General features: G+C 30.8%; 1 protein-coding gene and 1 pseudogene across 1 annotated transcript in view; one reads left to right on the top strand and one right to left on the bottom strand.

Annotated features, from left to right (window-relative positions):
• Positions 1-410: 410 nt before the first annotated feature.
• The window catches only part of fng (Fringe glycosyltransferase), a 91,762-nt gene continuing 80,824 nt past the window's right edge, over positions 411-11,348 (bottom strand). Inside the window, exon 9 of the mRNA XM_011631898.3 lies at positions 411-11,035. Within this exon, the coding sequence (XP_011630200.2) occupies positions 10,978-11,035 (58 nt within the window). The 3' untranslated portion in view covers positions 411-10,977. The remainder of the gene's footprint in view (positions 11,036-11,348) is intronic.
• On the top strand, positions 7,006-10,611 carry LOC148936077 (uncharacterized; annotated as a pseudogene).

The raw sequence follows: 11,348 nt of genomic DNA, 5'->3' as shown, positions 1-11,348 counted from the left end.
TAATATTCAAACTATTATTTTTATGTAATTTTCACTTTGAATTTACAATTTAATACAACAAAAGGACTAAGTTACTTTGCATATTGATTTATGTAAAAATTAATATATTGCAGCTCTCAATATGATAACATATAAAATAAAAAAATTATATGATACAAAGTAAAGACACGATAAAAATCCTATATGATATTTTTTATATATTTAGATTAAAATGTATTTAATGAGACTGCAAAAGAAAAATCAAATAATTAAACTTAAAACAAAATAATCAAATATCTTTCTATAGATGAAAAATGCGTTGTCAGGAAATCGGGAAAATTATAAGAAATGATACGTCATATCGTATATCGTATCTCATATACATCATATTAGATAATGTGAAAATTAAAAATAATAAATAAAAATTAATATAAGATTCTTTCTAATATATTTATCTATACAAAACATTATACAAAACATTATCGCACAGCATATGCTCAATATCTTACAATTCGCATTTTCAATGTCCATCATTATATGATGGAACAGTGACAACAAATCATTCAGTGCAAACAAATCATTCATTCAATGCGTTGTACGTAGGACATAACTATAATATATATATATATATATATATATATATACATCGAGATTTCACCTATAATATGAAGGTTCCTCTCGGTTTCCAACTAATTACTAATTTCATCCTTCAGAAGAAATAGCTAATAAATACGAACCATTTATTCCGTTACGTTATTCATAATAACGTAAACAAATTTTATGCGAACTTTACTAAAATCAGTATATAAATATTACTGTGTTCCACTGATGAAAGGGTTTGTAAACGCGCTACTTTGAAAATAAACGGTTCATATATTGGATATTGCACACATGTTCATTACATCGTTCATAAATATCTTTATGTAGACTATCTACAACGTGATACTGCGGAAGAGTAACGTTATAAGACAAATACACATGTACAAGTAAATATTTGCACAAACTAAATATCACATTATGTACAGCTGTCTGTCTTTTTGCGAGGGACTAGCTTATTTCTGTTTTACGTCGACGAGATCAACCCAAATTACAATTACATATAACTTATGTACAACTTCTGTATCGTATTGCACAGATGCAGCTGTTATGTACGCTTATATGCGTCTGGGGGTAATTTTCTCTTGGGTTACGTATTGCATTATGTAACCCATCGAGAAATTACATCTTTATCTTTATTATCCCATACGTGCCATTTTTCCGATTTTTTTTCGCATATATATATATATATATATATATATATATATATATATATATATGTGTGTAGAATACAAAACATCAATGGCAAATAATATCTCTACAGCAAAAATTCAATGTATCTACAATGATCTCATTTCTCTAGTTTTGTAAAAATATTTGTTTTTATAAAAATTTCAGACAAGAAAATAAAAAAAAATACGAAATTTTTAATTCGCAAATAAAATAAGACAATTCATAAAAAATTGCCATTGATGTTTTATAATTAGAATTAAAATAGATGACGACTACAATTTCCGTCTAACAGTCGTCTAATAGCCAAAAAAATAGCTTCATATTTTATTTTGTATTTAAAAATACAATTCTTCACATAAAACAAAAATAGCAAGTATTATTCAAATTTTGATCTTCGAAATAATAAATTGATATGGATATCATAATAATGTTTGTATAAATAATAACTTCAAGTTTTAACTACTTGAAATTTTAGTCGCCATCTTAATTTTTTTAATCAGTAGTATAAATATTGCAAATAAAGCTTTACTAGCAATATCTATACTGCACAGACAAACTACTAAAAAATTACTATACAAATCAATATAATTACATACATATGTACAAATCTGTAAATATTAAAAAAATATTAAAAAAAAAAAAAAATAACAAGTTCAATATGATAGCCCAAACTCTCACTGTATTCTCATACATTTTTGCAATTATATTGCAGCTATTATTTAAAATACATATAGTAAGAAGCATATTATGTAAAATAATGTTTTATGAAAAATTATACATCACCTCATATATAAATATGTCATATCAATATGTCATGGAGAAATTAGATAAAACATTAATAGTTACAGCGTATTAAAATATATTTTTAAGATTCCTGTTTTGAGAATTGATAATGATAAAATATTGATATTAAAATATTGATAAAATATTGATATTAAAATATGAATAACGCAAAAAAATTTCTGATTACCATAAGACTCTTCAATATTAAACAGAAACCTATCACGTTAATTAAAAATATCACGGTGGTACAAATAAGGATATAAATCAGCCTGGAGAATTTAGTAAAAAAGCAAATCCTGAACAGATCATGGATATCAAAATAATGTTTGTATCAACAATAATACAATCTATTATTAACTTCTACATAAAAATCTTATTCTTTCATAATGAAATATCTTTTTTCTATATTTTTATTTATTTTTCCCTCTTTATGAAATGGCTTCATCGCGTATGATTGCTCTGATATCAATATGAACATTACAAAAATATCACTGCTCAATACTAATCAATGTGAAATATATGATCATAAACCCAAACAAGATCAAGTCATCATTCAATTACTCCAAAAACCTGGTACTTTTCAAATTATGACACATCAATGTAAAGTTCAGAACACGTATCATAAGATATGTGTATTACTGTGGGATGCACTCACATATTTCTTCTGTCATGAATGGTGTTGCAGATTACAAAGGAACTTAGGGAACAGAATTGTAGGGCTATATTCCATAGGGCTATTATCCTATAGTCTCAATGAATATAATGAAATCAGGATGCTTCGCATTAATACAACCATCACTCCTACTATTCTTGTGGGATCAATAAGTGTAGATGAAAAGTGTGAAGAATTCTCATTTGCAGACTATTATGGATCCTGGACAAATGTTGCTGTAAGTGCAGCTGTAAAAATTACACTCAAGGAACAGCTAAGTACCATTCTCATCAAAGATAATTAGATTGTGTTATCTTCAGGTTCCGCATTCAATGCGTCTTCGATACTGGATATTGCTATGATAATGAAGATAGAAATACAGAGATTTTAGAATTATATTCCTTATGATGAATGTACTAGATCCTCTATGGATGTTTTATATCAAGGTATTGCAACAAAAGTTTATGACTCTCATATTGAAAATCCAAAAATGCGCCTTGATACATTCTTTGTCGAGAAAGAAAATACTCTCTTTGTTCTTCAAACTACTAAAGAATACAATAATTGTGGCAACCTAATGTTTAAAACAGAACATTCTCAATTATTTATGTCACTATCAAGAAATGGAGATTTTTTTCTATCAAAAGCAAAGTGTCATGATTACTAACTTAGACTTATTTACATACGTTAATACAAAGTTTGTTTATATTGAAAAACATTTCAACACAATTAATAAATATGTATAATAATCTGAATAAGCAAAGATGTGAAATTATTGAACATCAAGTTAGCAACAACTCTCACTTTTGCTTTTGTGAGTCCAAATGATTTTGCATACATGTACATGAATGTCCTGGATATACAGCCTAAGTTCTCGATGAAGTCATTAAATATCAACCTGTTAAAGTAAGTATTGTTAAAGCAGATATATGCTATCATGAGCTCCCAGTTAGATACAAAAAACGAAACATTTTTTATGAAACCAAGGAATCACATTCTAACAAATATTAGAAATGAATTAAGTAATGAGATAATTTCATCTATTTTATCTCTCTGGAGCCTGGCATCAATTTTTACCCCTACGACATCTGATTACTGACCCTCAATCATTTGAAGATCTACATCAGTTTATTAACGAAGTAAGAGAGTGACACACATATAAAATGTATAAAATAACTAAAGATATCGAACAATTCAAGCAAAAAGCTACTGTTGTGCACTAAAACAACTGTTGTGCACATGGGAGAATTTATTTTATATTACGACCGACACAAGTATGTAGAAAATGTATAGAAGAGTTTATTTGATAACGAGATGTTTTATTGATAGATGAGATTGATGTTATAGATTATAATAATTAATGTGTAAAGAAACATAAAATAAGAATAATATAGTAGCTTAGACCGAATAACTAAATATCTCATAATTTTATATATTTTAGTTTAGATTGAATAATTGTATGTCCTATATATATATATATATATATATATATATATATATATGTCCTAGAATATAAACATATGTGTTTTATAATTTTTCACATTTAAAATTAGAATATATAAACATTAATATTTTAAATAACCATTTTTAATTTCTTTTAAGCCCTACATAATTAGTAATATAAATATATAAAAAAACATATATAGTCTGTCACACAAGAACGTCGGGTAGACTGCTTTAAGAGAAAACTACTTGGCGGTGCTACTACTGTGATATTCGTTGAAGAATAGAAGAGACTATTACGCTTTGTACGAATATTACTTTCCATTGCGATAAGAATACGTGATTTCCAAAATGAGTGCGTCGTATGTTAAATGTTTTGAGGCAATATTCTTGTACTGTGTACTCACAGTAAAGGACCTAAAATGAGTTATAAAACTGCTACTAAATATATGCATAAGTCAGAAGACTTTGAACGGAAGTGGGTAATACGATATAAACAACAAAAAAATGTCGACGATTTATCCGAAAGAGGAAAACGCGAAGGACATCGAAAAAAGAAGATAAAGTCTTTCTCAAGTTATTTCAGCAAAAGTCTCTGTTGACATTGCGACAAAAATTATTGACCAAAAAGGGAATAAATATTAATATAATGACTCTGAAAAGGTGGCTAAATAAGGCAAACATCTTTTGGCGTAGGCAAACATCTTTTGGCGTAGTACGATACTGAAACCTTTTCTCAAATCAGAACATGTCGAAAAGCGACGCTTATGGGCTATGCAAAATTTGAATCGTGATTGGAGTAATATAATTTTTACTGACGAAGCGTCTTTTTGCACATGGGTTTCTGCCAAACATGCATGGTTCTTTACCGGAAAAGTCGCCTTTGCAGCGCACCATTAAACATCCAATTAAGGTCCATGTTTGGAGGTGTTTCAGTTTGCACGGTTTTGGCACTTTATACTTATTTGCTCACAATCTAAATGCTGAGAAGATGCTCGAAATCTATCGGCGAGCATCGTTAAAGTCTGCTGAGAAGTGGTTTGAATTGGATAATGAATCGTGGATATTACAAGAGGACAATGACACCCGAAATATCGCAGCCGCCTGTGCACTACAAGGAAAGCCAAAAATGATATTCAGACTTTAGATTGGCCTGCACAGTCGCCTGATGCTAATCCAATTGAAAATGTGTAGGCCATCATTAAGAAAAAGCTTCAAGGAAAGCGTGTGTTTATTTTAAAACAATTGTGTTGCTATATCCGAGCATCTGGCGTTACCGCAACAATGCAGAAAATCTTATAGAAAGTATGCCAAAACGATGCCAGCGAATTCTCGACAATAATGGAGACTGGACGACTTATTAAGTAAATGCGTAATAGTGCTCTTAGTGTACTTTAAATCAATCTATAATTTTCTTAAAAATAATAATTTTTCTTTTAGATATGCAGACGACACTCTTGTATGATAGACTGTAAAATAAATTCAACACACACACACACACACACACACACACACACACACACACACACACACACACACACACACACACACACACACTCACTCACTCACTCACTCACTCACTCACTCACTCACTCACTCACTCACTCACTCACTCACTCACTCACTCACTCACTCACTCACTCACTCACTCACTCACTCACTCACTCACTCACTCACTCACTCACTCACTCACTCACTCACTCACTCACTCACTCACTCACTCACTACATATACGCAAACTGAAATAGGAAACACAGATAAGTCTATGCTTAAACACTTGTCCATAACGAAACTCAATGTCTCTATCCCCTATAGTTATAAGAGAATGCGTTGTAAGATATGAATAGTATAAACTAAGGACAAGGAGTTCCATTGAATGAAAGAAACATTCAATACCAATCCATTCTTCGACAAGAACAGAACGAGTACATAGATTAATTCTTGAAATTATCAGATAAGCAAGAAAAAGTAAATTAAAAATAATAAATTAATGAAATATAATTGTAATTAAATTCTTTTCTTTGAGATGCAAAAGCAATAGAAGAAAACAGTGAATCATTTTCAAAAATTATTAGAAATTAAAATGTAAATAATAGGAATAGAAACGGAAAACCAAATGAGCAATATATATTATCAACGCCAAGAAAATAAATTTGCAAAAAAATGTTCCAACTTAGCAATGACCAATTCCGAGAAATATAAAACCATGTTTTGTATTTATACTGTATCTCATCTTGCCTGAGGAATAGTCTCTCAATACTCATTGTATCCGATAGATGTTCTTTATGTATAAATATTGTAGTAACTTTATTTTAGATGATGGGATCATTATGCCCTATTAAGTTTGAAACATGTCCTTCTGATTTTGCTTAATTTCTATCTGAGTCATGTTACTATAATTAAATCCCTTGGGATATGGCACAGATTCTGCATTTTCAATAAAAAAAAAAAAAAAAATGTAAATATCAAGATATTCTTTTTGTAATAAAATATTAACGAAAATTCAAAGAGTAATGGATTGTTCAGACTGTTTTAAAAATTATATCACAGAGAGAATAATAATCACGAAAATATATGATTAAAATTAATATTAAATATTAATATTAATATTAAAATTAATAATCATAAACATACATACACACACACAAATAAAATGATAAACCTGTATCAGTATATTGGGTTTCATCTTAAAGCTAATCGTACTCGTGTATTAGATGCGTTTAATAGATTGCGCGGTAGTGCACCTTAATCGCGTGATTAATAGCAATATTGTGTTTTCCGCAATATATACCGAACTCTGTATTATTGTGAACATTTATATTTAAGTGAATAAATCTTCCTTTTCGAAAAAGAGATACCCGCGTTCCTATAAAACTAAGATGAAAAATGTAAAACCTGACATCCAGGAAGGCATGGAAGAACTAAAATTCAAATTAGAGCTATATGCCGAGTAAAGCAAGACTAAAGTTATAGAGCTAATTGCGAAAAAATTCGGAACTGAAAATATTTATAATTTAAACCAGAACGACGAATTTCAAACGAATTAGCATATGATCCATTCTGAAAAATTACTAACTATTATCTAATTAAGGACAGAGTATTGTGCAATCTATATAATCAATAACCCATTCATATACGATATAACTAATAATATCTTGTGTTACGTCCTAACGATTCCACGATTCTTATTTTTCGAGAATTATCACCTATTTTTTAAACAATATAAACACAATAAACGTATGAGTGAACGGGTGTCCGGAATCAATTATCGAAAACATAATTAGGAACAAACGCCAAGTCATTATTTGACGAAATAACGCGAAACCAGACAATTGTCAAACATTTAAATAAACCAAATATTAATCGATACGGATAAGAAAATACTTATAATTCAGATCAAAGTGGATTTCAATTAGAATTTCATTCTGATCGTACCTTATCATAAAATTGTTGCAATTTTATATCAAATGTTAAAAATTCAAGATGTATCCTTAGATAAATGAAAAATATTTAAATAAATATTAGATAAGTGAAAAATATTTAGATAAGAAAGAAACTGTAGTGCAGTCTATATCAACAACGATGCACAATTATACTATACAGCCGATTATTTCTGCTGATGGTAGATTACTATCACTTCTTTTTATAGTATTAACAAAAGTTACAGAAACATTTGGTCCAAGAGTGGAAAATATATTCAAGGCACCTAATATTTTTATTACGGCTTCCACATCAGGTAAATTAACATCAGATCATGTAAAAACTTGGTTGAAAGAAGTATTTTTTCCGAATCTCGGTCCACAAAGTATTACTATTAGATTCATGGAGTCATGAACATTGTCCCAATATAATTTCGGAAACTAAAACAGAGTCTGCAACAAACATTGTTCTCCTAACAATTCCGACTGATACGACGAGGAAAATATCGATTATGAAAAAATTTGATTAAATACTTTTCCGATACCATTATATTGTTAGATCTTGCAATTGATCTTCATGCTAGGAATATCTTGAAATTGCAATTGTTACGTCATACCGATTGCATGATTCTTCTCTTTCGAGAATCATTTACTATTATTTAGTTATACAAATAAACAGATCTCACTTCTATATATTTTTAAGAATTATCAAAATCTGTTGAGAAAAACCAAGATATTGGAAATAGAGAAAATGATAAGCACGCGGATTGCCGGTCACGCGGATAATGATTATTAGAATCTTCACACTATTATTTTCGTTCTCGGAAAAACAGGATACCGAAAAATGATAAGCACGTGATCACGAAATATACAAGATCGAATTTTCCTCAACAGAATCGTATAGCGCCCTTTGAAAGCACAGTAGTTAATTCATTCGGTACGCTCAGTACCCCCCCCCCGTTATACATTATTTTGATTTTGAGGGAAAGTTAGTGATCCCTAAACACCTGCCAGATCTCAAGAGTTAGAAGTCCGCGAAAGTGCTCGTGTTCGATGATAGTGCGCGATTCTGAGTCCTTCTGGCCCCTCGGTGCGTCTTCCTGTGGGTAAGCCCGTTTCTTCGTCTTCCTCTGGTAAGTACTTGGTCTATCGGCTCACGTATATACAAGTGACCAAAGGTCTTCCCGACAACACCGCTCCTACATACATCACTTTTCAGACTCAGCAGAATATGAATCAATCGAGAGTACCGACTTCTAAACCATCACGGTCTAACCGCTCTCTCAAACATGTACGAAATCGCCGGAACGCCCGGGCTAAATGGATGCTCAAGAACACCGATAGACAATCGAACCAAATTCTTTTCATTTATTTATCCGTTTTCCTCAGAGTGAATCAATCAGAAATACCAGCTTCTAAATCTTCTAGTGCTCTGCGCCCGGAAAGGAAGCGTTTTCCTGGTAGTGATCCCCATGCGTGAGGGAGATTCACCCTTATCCATCTTAAGCGTTATCAGGATCGCAAGCCCTTTACTTTTGATCACTTCTTTGTGCACGCTACAAAAAATTCACCTCGTCCGCCCTAAGCGTTGATGAGATGCAAGCCGCTTTCTTTCAAAAAAAAGAGAAATTTCCGATACGGTATGAGTATTGAGAATGCACTTTAACACGATGAACTATCATATTCTAGTTAACTATTTTTAGAAATAAGATACCCTATAGATACATTATAGCACGCTCTGTTCCTACGAATTTTTGTTGCTAAATCGTGTATCGAAAGCATTGTTGCCTTTTTTCCGCGATGCTAATTGATTGTTCTCTGTCGCTACGCGCTAATTTCGCTGAGCGGCTGTCATCATATTGCGGAATTAGCAAATGATGAAAATAAAGTTATATTTAAAAGATTATAGTTCGCGAGACTAGTGAGATATAATAAAATAAATTATTTTTATATTTTATTATTTTTCTCTCTGCCATAAACCATTCTTTGCATCGCCCTTAGCTTTCGGCTTCCCAGGGGTATTGCCGAGTAGGTAGCCTCGAAATTAATAGAAAGCGACGCTCACTTTTCAACCGAGGTATGAGGAATCGGGTAAGATTGGGTTTCCCGCAACTAGGCATTTCCGATTGATATGTTGATTTGAGTTATGTCAAGTAAAATCGAGATTTAAAGATTCCTTCGGTTAATACGACGGGAAACTAGATAACGCGCCGCGCGAGACGTAATATCCTAAAATTTTTGGTCGAGAACGCGCTCTTTTGTTCAGAAACAGTTCCACACCTTTGTGCTGACGCTAGAATGGAGAAGCCACTTGCTTTTGCGAATTTAAGCATCAATAATAATAATTTTGTGAATTTGAAATATGAACACTCATACAACGATGGATCTCAAAACATGTTTATTAACCCTTTGATCCTAGATCAACTAGGACCAAACTCGTCGCGAGAAAACATTTGTTTTTACTGTAAAACTCCAGGATACCTTATGAAAGAATGTCGTAAATTACCATACCAAAGAGCAATGAGAAATAGCAATGTGCAACCTCAAGATGTCGGAAATTCGGGAAACGCCACAAGCGTCCCGGTTCCATCCGTTGGGATGCGATGCAGTTAGGACGCCTGTCGGCAATTAATATAATTTATTAAATGCATGATATCGCTCCAAAATCTCCCTCTAATCTCTTTTCACAATTTTTTCCTGATTTGCCTACCGACCCGTGCGCGCGTGCGTCTTTGTTCAGCCCTATTGCCGTGATGATCTTTCTCTCTTTCATATATTTGTGGTGCGGTTTATTTCCTAATTTAATTTCTTTGGGCTGAACAATACAATCATTACAATCATTACACACATTATCAATTCTCATCACCTAGGTTTCAAAATTTATTTAAATTTGCATGATTTAAGTTAAAAAGTAGATATGTACAGAATAGACTGGTAGAGTTTCAAACACCAATTGAATTTTGTTTTCAAAATGACTCAAAAGTAAAATGCGATATTTGTGTGCTTACTTGTTCTTGATGTAAAAAAATCGCTTTATATACAATCAAAAGATATAATTCATTGTAATTTTAATTTATAATCTCGATTTGTAATCTCGATTTCTGTAATCTCAATTTTAATTTGTAAAGATTATAACTATAATATATTATGACATATTGTAAAATTTTCATTGGTTTTTATTCACGATTCTATTTAAATTTTTCTGTTCCCTATTATATGTAAAAAATAAATAAAATTAAATTGTTTTGTTACTAACTCAATTATGCTCCTTACCATATATTGATCTTCCGGTTTCTGTACAATTGAGAATAAATTTTCGTCCTTTTTATGAAAAATTGTATTTCTCTTGATATGGAATAGCGAGAGTCCTCTAACTGCGAGAGATCAACGTTCTCCAAATTTATCTTTATTTATACATTCATGCAATCTTCATCATCTGTGTGGGCAATAAGGAACATGCGGAAACAGGTGACAATGAATGGATTTGAACCTAAAACAAAAAGAAATATAGATATTAAAAATTTAATAAAAACACAAAATCTTTTAACGCGCTATTATTACAATATTTTAAGATTCAATTGTAAATATAGAAATTTTTATATTGAAAACACCATAAAGTTACATATCTAAGTTATATAAATAAAATCTAGTAAGAAAAGATATAAAACTTTAATAATTTATATGGATTACTTCAATTATAAATTATTTATAAAAAATTACCATAATCTTTTCATGTAAAAGCTATATCGTCACTATTAATTAATAAAATATTATCTTATTTAAAGTTAATGTATTCATTAAAT

The sequence above is a fragment of the Pogonomyrmex barbatus genome, unplaced genomic scaffold, assembly GCF_055798465.1.
Source record: "Pogonomyrmex barbatus isolate J1 unplaced genomic scaffold, ASM5579846v1 scaffold3, whole genome shotgun sequence".
NCBI lineage: Eukaryota > Metazoa > Arthropoda > Insecta > Hymenoptera > Formicidae > Pogonomyrmex > Pogonomyrmex barbatus.
This window is presented reverse-complemented; position numbering and strand designations above follow the sequence as displayed.